We start from the raw sequence: 17258 nt of genomic DNA on the forward strand, positions 1-17258 counted from the left end.
TTTCTTACACACATACAGTTTACCTTCAGTCATTCAGTCTGTGCTGTGGTGGCTGCTGCTGATATAATTAAAAAAAAATCTGTACAGACAATCAGATCTCCAGTGGTTAGTCAGAAACCCTTCTGGGCAAAATCCCCACCAGGATTTGTCTACTTTCTAAAAACATTTGGTAAGTACTAGGAAAGGTTCTGGTGTGTGCTATGGTGCCTGAGGGGGTATTGGGGACCCCTGCCATAGATTTGTTACATCCACCCAACCTGTGGTTTTTGAGAGCCAGCGTGGAGTAGTGATTAAGAGCATGTGGATTCCAATTGGAGAACCGGGTTTGATTCCCCACTCCTCCACCTGAGTGACAGAGGCTTATCTGGAGAACCAGATGTGTTTCTGCGCTCCTACATTCCTGCTGGGTGACCTTGGGCTAATCACAGATCTCTCTGAACTATCTCAGTCCCACCTACCTCACAAGGTGTCTGTTGTGGGGAGAGGAAGGAGCTTGGAAGGCACCTTGAGTCTCCTTACAGGAGAGAAAGGAGGGGTATAAATCCAAACTCTTCTTCTTCCTCTTCCCTTCAATTTAGGATTCCTTTTGAAGGAAAGAGAGTGAGCTCTAGTCTGAGATTTGGACCTGACAGGCCTTTAGGCAAATGTTTGCAGCAAGCAGGTGCTGTAGCTCAGTTACAGAGCATCTGCTCAGCATGCAAAAGGTCCCAGGTTGAATCCCTGGCACCTCCAGTGAAATCCGAGTAGCAAGTGAAGTGAAAGACTTCTGCTCAAAATCTTGGAGAGCTGCTGCCAGTTGGAGAGCCAGTGTAGTGTAGTGGTTAAGAGCGAACTCTAATCTGGAGAACCGGGTTTGATTCCCCACTACTCCACATTAGTGGCAGACTCTAATGTGGTTAACTGAGGGGTGTTTTCCTCGCTCCTCCACAAGAAGTCTACTGGGTGACTTCGGGCTTGTCACAGTTCTCTGAGCACTATCTCAGCTCCACCTACCTCTCAAGGTGTCTGTTATGGAGAGAGGAAGGGAAGAAATGTGTAAGCTGCTTTGAGACTCCCTACATGAGAGAAAAGCAGGATATGAATCCAAATTCTTCTTCATGAGTGGATGAGACTGCTCTGGGTAGGCCAAAGGACTGATTTTGCATAAGGTAGCTTTGAGGGAGGGGCTGTGATGCTGTGTATGGAGGAAAGAAGAAGTGTTTGGATTTATACCCCACCTTTCTCTCCTGTAAGAAGACTCAAGGTGGCTTACAAGCTCCTTTCCCTGCCTCTCCCCACAACTGACACCTTGTGAGGTAGGTGGGGCTGAGAGTGTTCCAAAGAACTGCGACTACCCAGGGTAACCCAGCAGGAATGTAGGAGTGCAGAAACACATCTGGTTCACCAGATAAGCCTCTGCCAGGTGGAGGTGTGGAGAATCAAACCTGTTTCTCCAGATTAGAATCCACCTGCTCTTAACACTACACCATGCTGGAAGGGGTGAATGCATAGTCCAATTATACCTCGTTCTTGTTCATGTATTGTCAACCCATGACTTGATGTTATGTCTGAACCGTATTATATTTGAAGAAAGAGGATGTGCTTGAGCATCCATTTGGCACACAGAAGGTCCCAGGCTCAGTCCCAAACATCTCTGCAGAATCTACAGGTCATATGACGGATCTTGACTCAAGGCCTTGAAAAACCCCTGGCATTCAGAGTAGGCTGACTGACTTCAACTGCCCAAGGGTCTGACTGAGCAGAAGGCAGCTTCATTTGATTATTTGTGAGTATTCAGTGACAGCACACAAAGCCAGAGTTTGCTTGCTCTGCATTCACTGCCTTTTATGATGAAGCAAACAGCCACTTCATTTCAATTCTACATGTCTAAGCATGGTAAATGTTCAAAGGAACAGCTTTCTTTAAAGTCTGTTTCATTTATTTATTGCTCAATTAAAGAGGTCCTTATTGATTTAATTGGGTGAGCTTTAATAAATTTGCATTAAAAAGCACAGTTTGAAGGGGACGGATGCTTAAACACCTGTTGCAGCAGGCATGGATTTTAGAAGATGCATTTCTTGTGGTCCAAGAAACTGTTGAGAATGCCTTTTCTAATATAATACCTTCTGCCCATTGTTTTTATAAGTACTAATATTTAAGAATCTTTTTTTTAAGTCAATTGAGGATATCGTTCTGATCAGTCACAGGTTTTCAAGTAATCTGGCCACGTAATGGACTTTATATCTATATATATTCCACCTGAGTGGCAGAGGCTTATCTAATGAACCAGATGTTTTCCCGCATTCTTACATTCCTGCTGGGTGACCTTTGGCCAGTCACAGTTCTCTCAGGACTCTCTCAGCCCCACCTGCCTCAAAAGGCGTCTGTTGTGGGGAGAGGTTGTAAGCCACTTTGATTTGAGAAAGGTGGGGTATAAATCCAAACTCTTCTTCTGTGGGGGAAAGGAATTTTACGGGAGGGGCCATGGCACAGAGCATCTGATTTGCATACTGAAGTTCTCCCGTTTGAAGCAGGAAATAGTAAGTGATGTGAAAGGCTCCAGCCTGAGATCCCAGAGAGCCAGTGCCAGTCAGAGTAGTCCATGCTGATCTTGATGAAGTGAAGATCTGATTCAGTATAAGACTGCTTCATGTGTTTGTGGTCCCAGGGTGTTTTTCTCCATCCCGCCATTGAGTTGGATCCAAAACTAATTTCCAGTGTCTGAAGGTGAAGAGGACTTTCTCACTCCCCCCAATCCCATCCTGAAGTGCTGTTCCTGGTTGACAGGGACCCTAAAGAACAGAATGTAGGGCAAATGGGCTGGGGTCTTTGGGGGACGGGGAAATTGGTGAAAACTATGACCCTCCCCTTCTGTTAGTGGACATTTACTAATGAAACAAAGTCTGTAAAAGTTTTACAAGTACCTGAAAACACACACATAATAGAAGAATGTCCATCACTCTGATGTTAATTCATTTCAAAAGAAAATCTTGTTTTATAACTGGGTAGGCATTTTTGGCTGGGGAAGCACTTTTTCTATCCTTTTTCTGTGCACAAGTCATCTGGGTAGTGTAGGCTGATCAAATGGATACTTCTAGTCTGCTTTAGTATTCAGACTTCTAGATCCTTTCCAAGGTTAGTATTAAGGCTGTCGTCTTTCCCTTCCTCTCCCCACAACAGACACCTTGTGAGGTAGGTGAGGACGAGAGAGTTTGGAGAGAACTGTGACTAAACCAAGGGCACCCAGCAGAGTTCATGTGGAGAAGTGAGGAAACAAATCTAGTTCACCAGATAAGAATCTGCCACTCATATGGAGGAGTGGTGAATCAAGCCTGGTTCTCCAGATTAGAGTCCACCACTTTTAACCCCTGCACCATGCTGGAACAGGACTTCATGTCCATGAGAGGTGATCAGAGGCAAAGATCCAGCAGCTCGGGGCCAGGAGCCTACCACTACCCATTTTCATCTCACACTGACCCACATTAGACACCACCCCAATGGTGTGGGCTCCCTTGAATCATAGAGTATGGAAAAGGCCATACAAGCCATCTAGTCCATCCTGATCCTCAATGCAGGATCAGTCTAGAAGAAGAAGAAGAGTTTGGATTTTTATCCCCCCTTTCTCTCCTGCAGGAGACTCAAAGGGGCTTACAATCTCCTTGCCCTTCCCCCCTCACAACAAACACCCTGTGAGGTAGGTGGGGCTGAGAGAGCTCCGAGAAACTGTGACTAGCCCAAGGTCACCCAGCTGGTGTGTGACTAGTCTAGAGTCACAAAGTGGCTTACAAACTCCTTCCCTTCTCTACAACAGATACTTTGTGATGCAGGTGGGACTGAGAGAGTTCTGAGATAACTGTAAGTAGCCAGAGGTGTTTCAGCAGGCTTCATGTCTAGGAACGGGGAAAATACAGTTCACCAGATAAGAGTTAGTTGCTCATATGGAGGAGAGGGGAATCAAGGCCGGTTCTCCAGATTAGAATCCACCGCTCTTAACCCTTACACCATCCTGGCTCTCAAGAGGTCATTGGGATACTGGGCGAGGGCATGGGGGGAGAGGTAGTTTTGAATTTCCTGTGTTGTGCAGGGGGTTGGAGCATTAGATGATCTTGAAGATCCATTCCACCTCTATGTTTGTACCTAACAGGATAGGATGGCTGTGACAAAGAGGGACCAAAGGAACCATCCATACCAATCAGAGCATCTTAGGGGAAAGACCAGATTAAAGTGAACCAGGCAAATTCTTTTTTTGTTAAGGAGCAGACATTTAATCACCATATTTACTTGCACTGCAAATGACCCTGAATGTAAGAACACCAACCTCTCAAAAACAGAGAAATAAAATGTTATCACTGGACACAAGTGTACTTGGCTGTTATGCATCTCCAGGCTGGTCTAGTAGCTTTAGCTACAATCATAAAGCCCAATAAATCCTCAATGGTTAGTTGATTCTGGCCCTGAAAGCCTTCAATAATACGTACAAATGTCATTTTTGTGCATATACAAACCAATCCCACTCCCCTTTTTGATGGAATCCCTAGTCTTGCATTCCAGTAAGTATCAGAATAGTCTCTCAACCACTTGCACCATAAGAATCCAGAATGGAACCTCCATGTACAAAGGCCATATACCGTGGCATTCCAGAAGATAGAGATAACTGACAGGATCACAACAATTCCAACCTCACGATTTGTGGGCTTCCTAGAAGTACCTGGTGGGCCTTCCCTTGGACCCAAAATAATGGATGGAGGGATTTTTTTCTCTGACCTCAAAATCTTTCTGAAAAGACAAGGGCTTCTCAAAGCCACCCAGGGACCTGCACAGGCGAGCAGGGAAATCTAAATGTGATTTTCTAACCCAAGCCTCCACTGAAGGATGTCAGAGACTCAATACAGAATGTAAAAAGTAGATCAATGCTTAATGCACAGACTTGCAGAGGGGAGCACAGTTTGGGAATCTCTCTTCTAATCTTTTTTCTATCCCCTCTCCCCAGCATCCCAAAACACACACACATGCTCATGAGTATCACCATCATTCTTCATAGCAAACGGGGTACTCACAGGAAAATTAATAATAACCAGCAACATTATTGTTATTAAATATCAATCGCAACAACCCCATTGTATTATGTTGCCTTTCCCATTTGCAACAGGGATGAGCTGGTCCATTTAGTTGCTGGGCAAGTTCCCTGTATGAACTATCAAAAGTGTCAAGAATGAATTCACACTATATGCCAGTGGTGGTGAACCTTTGGCACTCCAGATGTTATGGACTACAATTCCCATCAGCCCCTGCCAATTGGCCATGCTGGCAGGGGCTGATGGGAATTGTGGTCCATAACATCTGGAGTGCCAAAGGTTCGCCACCACGGCTATATGCCATTAAGGGTTGAATTGAATTGAATAGAATAAATTCACACATAGGGCCAACAAACTGAATTATAAAAAAATAAAAAATATATAAATAATGAATTTAATTTAAAAATATAAATTTTAATCACAGTTTTAATAATTATGTAATTTTGCTGTAGGTAATTATATATATAGAATACACATACACATATGTACATTATATAAAAAAGAACAGTTTAGATTTATACCCTGTCTTTCTCTCCTGTATGGAGTCTCAAAGTGGCTTGCAAACATCTCTCTTTCCACGTTGTGAGAGGCAGGTGAAGCAGAGAGAGTTCTGTGAAAAATGTGACTAAGCCCAAGGTCACCCACATTGGTTTATTTCTCTTTCTTTTCACCCTTTCTTCCTTTTTCAGTTGGGAGGACATGGAAATTTGTACCCTACAGAACATTATTTCTCCTCCCGTCGCCTGGGTTCAGCCACCTCCCTTCCCACTCTTTTCGCTCAAGTGGCTACGTACGTTTCATGGCCTGCACCACTGAAAGGGTTAAACCTACAGAGCTGCTTGCTAGAGAGGCCGAGTGGGAGGGAAGGCGGAAGAGAGGAAAGGCTCTTTCGCGCGGGTGGGGGCTTCAGATCTGGAACGCGTGGAGAAGGAAGAAGAAGAAGAAGAAGAAGAAGAGTTTGGCTTTCTATCCCCCCTTTCTCTCCTGTAGGTGATTCAAAGGGGCTGTCAATCTCCTTTCCCTTCCCCCCCTCGCAACAAACACCCTGTGAGGTGGGTGGGGCTGAGAGAGCTGTGACTAGCCCAAGGTCACCCAGCTGGCGTGTGTGGGAGTGTAAAGGCTAATTGAATTCCCCAGATAAGCCTCCACAGCTCAGGCGGCAGAGCTGGGAATCCAACCCGGTTCCTCCAGATCATCGTGCTCCTGCTCTTAGCCACTGCTGCTCCCTGGAAGCCAGATCCTGGGAAGGTTTACTCACGAGTAAGTAACGAGGGAGGATAAGTTTTTAAATCCTGGAAGAGAGAAATTCACCTCTCGTGTTTCTGTTTAAAGGAGGGGGGGGGGAGCAGGGAATTTAAATACTCTTAAAATCTGGTTTTACGATGTCTGTTTTTTAATTCATTAGCCGTCCTGGTGATTCGTATGAGGGAAGAAAGGCAGGATCTGAATGTTGCAAATAAAAATAAGGCACAATAAAACTTCCGCCATGGAATTCGTAGGGAGGCCCAGGAAGGAGTTCCTGGCATAATCACATGGGAGGAATAATTGATGCCGATTGGCTGCCCCACATAATATGGATTTTAGGTTGTTCTCCCCCCATCTGCAGTATCCATGGGGATTCAGTGCCTCTCCACCACACGCTTCTGTTCATCCCACTGCCCTCTACCCTCTGCTAGCTACTCGCACAAAGAGGTGACCTAAAGCATCCAGACTTTTTAGGAGATATCCACAACGGTTTACTGATTCTTAGTTATTTTATCCAGGGCTCCAGTGTACCTTGAGATGAATCTCCTTAGACAGACTGATCTGCAAACATTGGAGGTCCAACTCATAACATTCACTTTTAAGCAGCCTGGTAGAGGTGGTTTTTATCCCCCTGAAGGAGAAAATAGGCGTATATTTTAAAAGCTTGATCACTAATATAAAACAATAATGGTTATCCTGACCCACAAAGTACAACAAAGATACTCCTTCTCATCCAACTGGGACCTCCCAGATTAGGATCAATGATGTGACCCCCTTCTCTATTGGTGTGTTGCTGCCTTTTTGATATCTTTCCCTCCTCCCACCCCTTCATAGCCATGTGAATAAGTGTATCTTTCCACAATCAGAGATCACCTGAGATCAGGGGAAGGAAATGGAAGAGCAAGATCCAGAACAACCTGGAATTGGCAGGAGATCGAGGAAGGGCCCCCATCCAATCCCAACAGGGAGTGGTGTTGATACCTGGGAAAGAGCTGTGTCAGAGATCCTGGATCAAGACACCGTGAACTCAGATGTACATAGGCGACGCTTCCGGCAGTTCTGTTATTATGATGCTGATGGGCCCCAAGAGGTTTGCAGCCAGCTCCATGGACTTTGCAACCAGTGGCTGAAGCCAGAGCGGCACACCAAGAAGCAGATCCTGGACCTGGTGATCCTGGAGCAGTTCCTGACCATCTTGCCCCCAGAAATACAGTGCTGGGTCAGAGGATGCGAGCCGGAAACCAGTTCCCAGGCCGTGATCCTGGCTGAAGGTTTCCTTCTGAATCAGGCAGAGGAGAAGATGCAGGGAGAACAGGTGAGGGAGTTTCATTCACTCTATTCAAGTGACAACATTCTCTAAGTCTTCCCTGCCAGATATTTTTGCCTTTTGAGAATTCACTAGGCTGATATGAAAATCCAACCCTGATTCTTGCCTCTGTGGTTGAAGCAGCTCAGCAGGTTGCTGCTGGGGTGAAGAGTCTCTGAGCGGGGCAGGATCCATCTTCTCAGCCTAGTCCATTTCTTTTCTTTCTCATCTCCCTTCTTGCTATTTCAGATGTGGGGTCCATCCATGAAGACAGAAGCTGAATTCTCTGAGGCAGAAGGAGCTCCTTTGGAGGAGTGGCAGACAGCACAGGCCCAGGAGTATGACGAAGATGCCCTCTCACATGGTAAAGATGTGACTGGGGACATAGTGAAGTTGTTGGGTAGAAGATTTAGAACTGGAGAAAAAAATGAAAACTTCTGCAAGGAGTAGACTGTTGGGGCTCAGTGCAATACAATGTAGTAATGGCCACTCACTTGAAGGGTGGGTAGATGATTCATAGATGGCAAATACATCCTTATTCAAATGACCTAAAATATATTTCACATTTTCAACATTAGAGGTAATAAGGACAACAACCAAAAAAAATGGTAGACAAATCTGGTTGCAAATAACAGCCACGGTTAATAAATGTAATCTCCATGTTCTAGGGCAGCATAACTTTGAAAATCTGTTTGTAGGAGCCAATTGAGAGCTAGCATGTTTTAGTAGAATCATAAAATCATAAGAGTTGGAAGAGACCACAGGGGCCATCAAGCCCAACACCTGGCCATGCAGGAATATTCAGTCAAAGCACCCCTGACAGGTGGTCATCCATCCTCTGTTTAAAAACCTCCAATGAAGGAGACTCCACCACTCTCTGGTGGATTCTGCATGGGCCAAAAACAGCGGTGTGAAAACAGTGTAAAATGGTGTAAAAGGGTTTACACAGTGCTATTTTTGGCCCATGCGGAGTCCGCTGTTGAGCAGTCCTGACAGTTAGAAAGTTCTTCCTAATCTTTAGGTGGAATCTCTTTTCCTTCACTTTGAATCCATTACACTGTGTCCTAGTCTGTGAGCAGCAGAAAACAAGCTTGCTCCATCTTCAACATGACCTCCCTTCATATATTTAAACATGGCTCTCATGTCACTCCCTGACCTTCTCTTCTTCAGACCAAACGTACCTAGCTTCCTAAACATTAGGAAGAACTTCTTGACAGTAAGGGTTGGGTTGGAATACACAGTGGAATACACTGCCTTGGAGGGTGGTGGAGTCTCCTTCTTTGGAGGTTTTTAAACTGAGGCTGGATGACCACCTGTCAGGGGTGCTTTGATTGTATATTTCGGCATGGCAGGGGGTTGGACTTGATGGCCCCTGTGGTCTCTTTGAACTCTATGATTCTGTGACCTCCGGGCAGGGTCTATCCTGAGAGCTCATTTTCTACAGTGGGGTGTTTATCTGCTGGAAAAGGTTATGAAAAATATGTCTGAAATTATTGATAATGAGTTTCAGTCTACAGCCAGAATGATGCATGAGCTACAAGCTGAACTGTCATCCCTAGCTGATATGGTTTACAGAATCAGAGGGCCACTCATTGTTTGAAAGGGGGGAAACTATAGGGGCCAAAACGAGAATTTTGTTTTTTTAATTATAAAATAGAAAGTCATGCTAGAGAACTATGGGAGTGTCATCTTTCTGGGCAAGGATCTTTCATAGTATCCAAAGGTGGAAATTGCTGCCATTAGGATGATCCCAAAATCAAAATCTTGAACAGCAATACTTGGTTTTAAGTCTGCCTCACTACTTGCACCTGCTGGGGGTCTCAAGGTAATGGGCTTGCAGCGAAAGAGATGTTCAGCATGTCCATGTAGAACCATTCAAGTGGCCTGGCTAGCCCAAAGGCAATTGAGGCCGATGTTGTGGCCATAGCCCAAGCCAGATGTCAAGGCAGGACTGTTTGTAGGAGCCAATTGAGAGCTTTCTATTTTTTAATTATAAAATAGAAAGTCATGCTAGAGAACTATGGGAGTGTCATCTTTCTGGGCAAGGATCTTTCATAGTATCCAAAGGTGGAAATTGCTGCCATTAGGATGATCCCAAAATCAAAATCTTGAACAGCATTACTTGGTTTTAAGTCTGCCTCACTACTTGCACCTGCTGGGGGTCTCAAGGTAATGGGCTTGCAGCGAAAGAGATGTTCAGCATGTCCATGTAGAACCATTCAAGTGGCCTGGCTAGCCCAAAGGCAATTGAGGCCGATGTTGTGGCCATAGCCCAAGCCAGATGTCAAGGCAGGACTGAGAGAAAAGATCCTGGTCTGAGGTCAAGAGAGGACTTCAAAGGATTCTGGAAGGTGCTACGTCCTAACTTCTCCTTCTCTGTTGCCAACCTTTACAATACACCCTTCCACCTGATTGGTATTACGGTCATCTGCTCTGACTGTCATCTGGAATGGCCTGTCCCATTTCTACTGGTTGGGATTATGTGTTATGATCTTGACCATGTTTCCATCTTTCCAGAAAGTTTTCTCTTTCTTGGATTTTTTTCTTACTGATATTAGAGTCCTGACTTTTCCTCTCTCTCTACCAAAGAAGCTAAAAAAGTTGGTGAGTCTACAGTGGAGACAGACAAAGGCCTCCCATCCAAAGGAATTGTGGACAGTATCTCAAGACAATCTCAAGAGAGTGCTTCCTTCCCAGATGAGCTGGCTGCAGGTGAGTCTCCTTTACAGGAAAGAAGAACCATGGAGAATTTCTGATTCACTTCTTACAACTCTTGGTTTTGGTTGAATTATAATGCCTACTAGTTGCTGAGACATTCTGGAGTCTAGGAGGCTCAGAGGCTCCTTTTGAGCTCTCCTGTGGCTCTTGAGTGGTTGCAGTTTTCTTAAATACTGGATATTCCAGGGAAAGGGGATCTTAACTGGAGAGTACCCATGCTGGATGCAGACAAAGTCCCATCTCCTATTTCCTGGAGTGCTCAACTAGACCAGGTGTCCCAGATGTGGGGGCCATGAGCACCATAGTTCCCCCCGCAAAAAAAAACACCTTTTGTGCCACTCACCAATTTTTTTAGGGAGTGGGTGGGGCCAGTTCAATCTTTTGTTTCACTACTGGAGCTTTGATTGGCTGTGCAAATGTTTTTTTAAAAATGTTGGTTTGACAGCAGTAAGAATCTATACTGTGGCAATCCTGTTGTATCTGGTTGCACCTCCTTCAGCAGCCATTTTGTTGCTGTGTCCACCCAGCCATATCAGAATTCCAAGGGAAAGTGGTAGAGGTTAAACAAGGCCAAAAACCCAGTAACCATTCCTTATAGTCGTGACCTAGATTCCTTTGGTCCTTACCTGCCCCACCAACATCTGGCACCTCTTGAAAAAACCATGGGGTCCCCATTGAAATGGAGGACTCACCAAATGAGGTGCTACCCCGCCCCACCCCAGAAAACCTATTTTGTGAGGCTGAATCCTGATTCTGATGGCTGTGATGACCCCAGGATGGAAACTCTGTATAATCAAATGGTTAATCATCATAGATATTTCTTGTCTCCAATGATGAAAATATATGCATAGCAAGTAAATTGTGAAGAGAGAAGGAAATATTCTATGCCACCTTTTCCCTTGAAGTAGATTTGGGAAGTTTGGGAGAGAGGTCTGATAGGATATATCAGTGGTGGCGAACCTATGGCACGGGTGCCAGAGGTGGCACTCAGAGCCCTTTCTGTGGGCACGCGAGCACAGAGTTCGTCATGTGGGAGGGCGGAAAATCACCCCCCAGCACACACATCTAGGCTGGCCTGGGCACGATCCTTTACCTGGGAGTAAGCTCGGTTGCTGGCAATGGGGCTTGCTTCTGAATAAACCCTCCTAGGGTTGTGATTCACCCATTTGAAGCGTTGCACGTTGCTTCACCAAGCTTACTCCTGAGTAATGCGTGCCTTGGAGCCAATCGTTTTTTCTAAACTTAAACCTCAGTATTCAGGTTGAATTGCCGGGTTGGCACTTTGTGATAAATAAGTGGGTTTTGGGTTGCAATTTGGGCACTCGGTCTCGAAAAGGTTCGCCATCACTGGGATATATAAACAGCACTACTGGAGTCCCTGGCCAGAGAAAAAATGCGATCACTGGCTCAGGTTGAGAGGTTGGGAATGAGAAACTTTGACCATGGAAACAAAACACACACCTATTAATCTAGAGTGACTGATTTGTGACTTGTCCCTGTCCTTGACTGCTGATTAGATCTCTCTGTTCCAGGAGAAAATGTCAAGGAGATGGTTGGGGAATTACAGGGGTTTTCGCTGGAAAAAGTCAAGGAAGAAGAATCTCAGTGTGACTTCATGGATCAAGAGAGACCAGAGAAGCAACAGAGTAGCCATGGAAAAAAGGTGACGGAAAAAAACATTCCTTTCCGAAGAAGGGATCTCCATGATGCAACTGATATGGCAGTGAAAACGTACAAATGCTTGAATTGGAAGTTGAATTTCTCAGCTCAAACTGAAGGTGTTATTGATTTGCAAAAGCCCCCTGGAAAGAAGACCCGTAATTGTGGAGAACAGCTCATTAGGCACCAAACAATCCATATAGGAGAGAAAATGAATAGCTGCTCAGTAAAAAAAGAAAATAATTTCTCTGATTGGGAGACAGGTCAATGTGGACAGAAATTCGATAGCAGTGTTGATTTCCAGCATCTGCAAACCCACATATTGGAGAAACCGTTTGAGTGCTTAGAATGTGGAAAGAGGTTCACTACAAGTGGCTGTCTTAATCTGCATCAAACAACCCACACAGGAGAGAAACCTTTTGAGTGTTCAGAGTGTGGGAAGAGATTTAATCACAGTGGCCATCTTCACGTGCATCAAAGAACCCACACAGGAGAGAAACCTTTTGAGTGCTCACAGTGTGGAAAGAAATTCAGTCAGAGTGGCACTCTTCAAAAGCATTTAAGAACACACACAGGGGAGAAACCTTTTCAGTGCATAAACTGTAGAAAGAGATTCAGTACAATAGGCAATCTTCAAGCGCATCAAAATACGCACACAGGAGAGAAACCTTTTGAGTGCTCAGAATGTGGAAAGAAATTGAGCAGTACTGGAGATCTTCGAAAGCATTTGAGAACCCACACAGGAGAGAAACCTTTTGAGTGCTCAGAGTGTGGAAAGAGATTTAGTTACAGTGGAAGTCTTCAACTGCATCAAAGAACGCACACAGGAGAGAAACCTTTTGAGTGCTTAGAATGTGGAAAGAGATTCAGTAGAATAGACAGTCTTCAAGTGCATGAAAAAATACACACAGGAGAGAAGCCTTTTGAGTGCCCAGATTGTGGAAAGAAATTGAGCAGCATTGGAAATCTTCACGTGCATCAAAGGACTCACACAGGAGAGAAGCCTTTTGGGTGCTCAGTGTGTGGAAAGAGATTCAGTCACAGTGGCACTCTTCATCTGCATCAAAGAACACACACAGGAGAGAAACCTTTTGAGTGCTCAGAGTGTGGAATGAGATTCAGTCAAATTGGCAATCTTCATCTGCATCAAAGAATCCACACAGGGGAGAAACCTTTTGAATGCTCACAGTGTGGAAAGAGATTCAATCACAGTGGCAGTTTTCATCGACATCAAAAAACCCACACAGGATAGGAACCTTTTGAGTGCTCATAATGTGGATGAAAATTCACTCAGAGTGGCACTCTTCAAAAGCATTTAAGAACACACGTAGGAGAGAAACCTTTTAAGTGCTTAGAATTTTGAAGAATCATTGAATCATAGAGTTGGAAGAGACCCCAAGGTCCATCAAGTCCAAACCCCTGCAATGCAGGAACCATAATCTCCTGAAAGATGGCCATTGAGCCTCTCTTTAAAAACCTCCAAAGAATCAGACTCCACCACACTCCACTATCAAACAGCCGTTACTGTCAGGAACTTTTTCCTGATGTTTAGGTGGAATCTCTTTTCCTGGTCCTTGATTCCATTACTCCTGGTCCTAGTCTCTGAAGCAGCAGAAAACAAGCTTGCTCCCTTACCAACATGACATCCCTTTGAATATCTAAACATGGCTATCATATTACCTCTTAACCTTCTCTTCCTCAAACTAAACATATTCAGTTCCCTAAATCTCTCCTTGTAGGGCATTGATTCCAGATTTTTTTATCACTTGGGTTGCCTTCCAGGTTGTCAATATCCTCTTTGAATTGTGGCGCCCAGAACTGTGCACAATATTCCAGATGAGGTCTAACCAATGCAGAATAGAAAGATATAATTACATCCCTCAAAATTCAGTAGAATAGGTTAAGTAGAAGAGATTCAGTAGAATAGGCAGTCTTCAAGTACATCAAAAAATAAACACAGGAGAGAAGCCTTTTTGAGTACTCAGAGTGTGGAATGAAATTCAGCAGCTTTGGAAATCTTCAAAAGCATTTTAGAACTCATTTAGGAGAGAAATATATTCAGTGCTCCCCTGAGAGATGTAATCAATCTATCCCTGTTTTCTTGGTTCTTCCTGGGGGTTGGAAGAGGCAGTGGCAAGGCTGCTCTTAAAGTTATATATGGATCCTGTTCATCCATTCAACTTCTGTCCAGTGTCCAATTGTTCATTCCTGGGTAAGGTAGTTGAAAGAATGGCTGTGGTTCAGCTTCGTGGAGAACGCATTGATTCTGGAACCATTTCAATTCAGCATCCACTCTGGTTTTGGGAGCACTCATACACAATTTGTGGGAACAACTGGATCAGGGTTGGTTGACCTGACAGCACCATTTGGTACAGTCAATAACAGTCTATTGGCTCACTGGGATACGTCGGACAGCCCTACAGTGGCTATTCTCATTTCTACAGGGCCAGAGTCAGAGGATGATGTTAGGGGAGAGCACATCACCACAATATCCCTTGGTGTGCAGCATTCCACAAGAGACAATCATCTCCTTGATACAGTTTAACATTTACCATTTTGCTAATGACACCCAGCTGTATCTGTTGATGGATGGCTGGGCAGACACCACCCTGGATGCTTTGTCCAGTTGTCTGGAGGACATGTTGTAAAGTTGTTGGTACAGAACCAGCTGAAACTAAATCCATCGAAAATGGACATCCTGTGGCTGGGTCAGGGAGGCGGTGGGGGAGGGGCCACCTGCTAGCCCTTGCTGGGATGCAGCTAACACTTTTGCCAACATCAAGAGTTTGGGTGTGATACTTGATGCCTCCTTCTCTATGGATGCTCACAAATGTTGCTAGACTGGTGTTCTGTCATCTTAGCCAGGCCAGGTTACTAGCTCTACTATTGTAACTTGCTCTACACTGGGCTAATCTGTGGAGCAGCAGAAAACAAGCTCTCTCCATCTTCAACATGGCAGCCCTTCAAATGTTTAAACATAGTTATGTCACCCCTTAATCTTCTCTTCTTCAGACTAAACATACCCAGCTTCCTAAACATTAGGAAGAACTGCTTTATAGTAAGGGCTGTTCAACAGTGAAATACACTGCCTTGGAGGGTGGTGGAGTCACCGCCTTTGGAGATTTGTAAACAGAGGCTGGATGACCACCTGTCGTGCTTTGATTGTATATTCCTGCATGGCAGAGGTTTGACTTGATGGCCTCTATGGTCTCTTTGAACTTTATAATTCTGTGACCTCTGGGCATTGTCTATCCTGAGAGTTCATTTTCCACAGTGGGGAGTTTATCTGCTGGAAAAGGTTATGAATAACATGTCTGAAATGATTGATAATGGGTTTCAATCTGTAGGCAGAGCAATGCATGAGCTATGAGATGAACTGTCATCCCTAGCTGATATGATCTACAGAATCAGAGGGCCATCCTTACTGCTCAGCAGGGGAGAACCTGTAGCCTGTTAAGAGAACAATGTTGTTTATATACAGATGAGAGTAGAAAAAGGACCACTGAAATAGAAAAGATCAGAGCTGCAGTACAGGCATTTCATGCAGTTGATCATGGTAAATGTTAGGATGAAGTATTAGTAGAATGGTTACCTGATATGTCCCAGTTAAATTCACTATTTGCTTTATTCTTCCAGATAATTACAATTGGGCCATTAGGGTGTTATGTACAATGTGTTCTCCACCTTATATTTTATTGTGTCTCTTTATGTACCCAGAGAAGAGCCCCAGCTGGTAAACCTGGGGAATCTATTTTTGGATCCTACTGAAATTGAAAATGATAGCTTATGAGTATAGATTTAGTATCGATTTAGCTAGACTTTTTAATAGTTGTAGAAAGAATTCTCTTTAGATGGTTAGAGAATAGTTTGAAAGGGGGGAAACTGTAGGTGCCCCAACTAGAATTTTGTTTTTATATTATAAAATAGAAATTTTTATTAACATATTGAAAGGATTGAAGCATTTATTCACTGATACATTTCTCCTTGCTAAAGAAATCTGACAGGTTTTCCCTGTTGAGGCTGCTTTAGAAGATACAAAGCAGAATGTCCTATTCTTATATAGTTTGTTTTAGAACTTTTTTATATAAGCTGTTTAGAAAAGCCACTGAAATGTTTATTTACACTAGGAATGAAGCAGCTATTTAACTGTGAAAGAATATATCTTGTTCCACTCTGATAACAGAAATGTAATTCAGACCCCTTTTGTGGTTTCACATTTCAAAACTAAGTCAGTTTTGAAATGTGGACTGCTAGAATGGGAGAATGCAACTCATAACATCACAGGGTTGATAGAACATCAGTGGAAACTGAATAACAGGTGTTCTTTTGCTCTTGGGCCATACCTCTGATAGGGAGTTTTTTGATAGCAGAAGAACAACAATACAAAGTGTATAGTTTATGTTTTGTGGACAAAAGTGATGTCATCAGTGAGGTAGCAGTGATGCACCTCAAACTGTAGCCACCAATCAAAAATATAGTAGAAATTAGTTTTTAGGTTTACTCAGTTTCACATATATATGTATTATAGGAAGTTAGGTTTTAGTTATTTCAATCTGCTGTACATTAATCTATTAAAGTTGTCGGTTTCCTTAATGATCTTTCTCTGGTCAGAAGACTTTTGGCAGGCATATGCTGTTGTTTAATCTACACCCACACCTTTGCACCCTTTTCTGCATAAGAAGAGCTAAACAATCGAAAGGATTGCATTAACACATCTAAATAGTGTACCCTCTGGGTTATGTCCATGTGTAAAGGAAGCGAGTTTTTGCTTGAAGAACATAATGAACAAGTGCTAATTGTAAATTTTTCCTGTTCTCTGAAAAGCACCTTGAAGTCGAAACACAGACCTGATAACAGTCCTGCTGAATTTATAGCGCCTTGAAGTCGAAACACAGACCTGATAACAGTCCTTCTGAATTTAAGATATGTTATTCTAAGAGCTGGGTTATTTTGTAACATTGATAAAGCAATGAAGGCCTTCAATAAAGGATATCAGCTGAGACAGCCCCATTTGTTATCCTGACAACTGGTACCAATAGATCAGTCAGTGTTCAACTGAATTGTTTTTTAGGATTCTGGGACCGGGATAACTGGTACTCCTTAACAGATAACAGGAGCGTATTTAGTTTTGAAGTGTTAATGGAATGTACCAGCTCCTGTAATGTATGTACCCTATATTGTTTTATTATGCATAGACAGAAAATTCCTTTCCCATGGTTTTCCCTATATAAGGCTCAAAATTTGTAACCCACAAGTTCCTCTCCATTGCTGACCAT

The 17258-nt window shown here is 43.7% G+C and overlaps 2 protein-coding genes and 1 long non-coding RNA gene across 8 annotated transcripts in view; 2 read left to right on the forward strand and 1 right to left on the reverse strand.

Annotated features, from left to right (window-relative positions):
- The window catches only part of LOC125428526 (zinc finger protein 420-like), an 815993-nt gene that overhangs the window by 115834 nt on the left and 682901 nt on the right, over positions 1 to 17258 (forward strand). The window lies entirely within an intron of this gene.
- LOC125428937 lies at positions 533 to 16744 on the reverse strand. The gene is made up of 3 exons (XR_007243906.1): positions 16639 to 16744; positions 9972 to 9979; positions 533 to 560 (listed from the first exon to the last, which is right to left on the reverse strand). It is a non-coding gene; the product is annotated as an uncharacterized LOC125428937 (long non-coding RNA).
- LOC125428641 (zinc finger protein ZFP2-like) lies at positions 6164 to 13469 on the forward strand. Its single transcript, XM_048489105.1, has 5 exons — positions 6164 to 6314; positions 7166 to 7614; positions 7855 to 7975; positions 10195 to 10317; positions 11856 to 13469. The coding sequence occupies exons 2-5, from the start codon at positions 7192 to 7194 to the stop codon at positions 13232 to 13234; spliced, it is 2046 nt and encodes a 681-aa protein (XP_048345062.1). The 5' UTR covers positions 6164 to 6314; positions 7166 to 7191; the 3' UTR covers positions 13235 to 13469.

This window comes from Sphaerodactylus townsendi, linkage group LG03 (assembly GCF_021028975.2).
Source record: "Sphaerodactylus townsendi isolate TG3544 linkage group LG03, MPM_Stown_v2.3, whole genome shotgun sequence".
In the NCBI taxonomy this organism is placed as follows: Eukaryota; Metazoa; Chordata; class Lepidosauria; order Squamata; family Sphaerodactylidae; genus Sphaerodactylus; species Sphaerodactylus townsendi.

Bases quoted from the DNA above. Each gene is read 5' to 3' on its own strand.
- LOC125428641 (XM_048489105.1), top strand. From the start codon at position 7,192: ATGGAAGAGCAAGATCCAGAACAACCTGGAATTGGCAGGAGATCGAGG. The intron at 7,615-7,854 runs GTGAGGGAGTTT...TTGCTATTTCAG, and splicing joins AGAAGATGCAGGGAGAACAG to ATGTGGGGTCCATCCATGAA. The intron at 10,318-11,855 runs GTGAGTCTCCTT...TCTCTGTTCCAG, and splicing joins CCCAGATGAGCTGGCTGCAG to GAGAAAATGTCAAGGAGATG.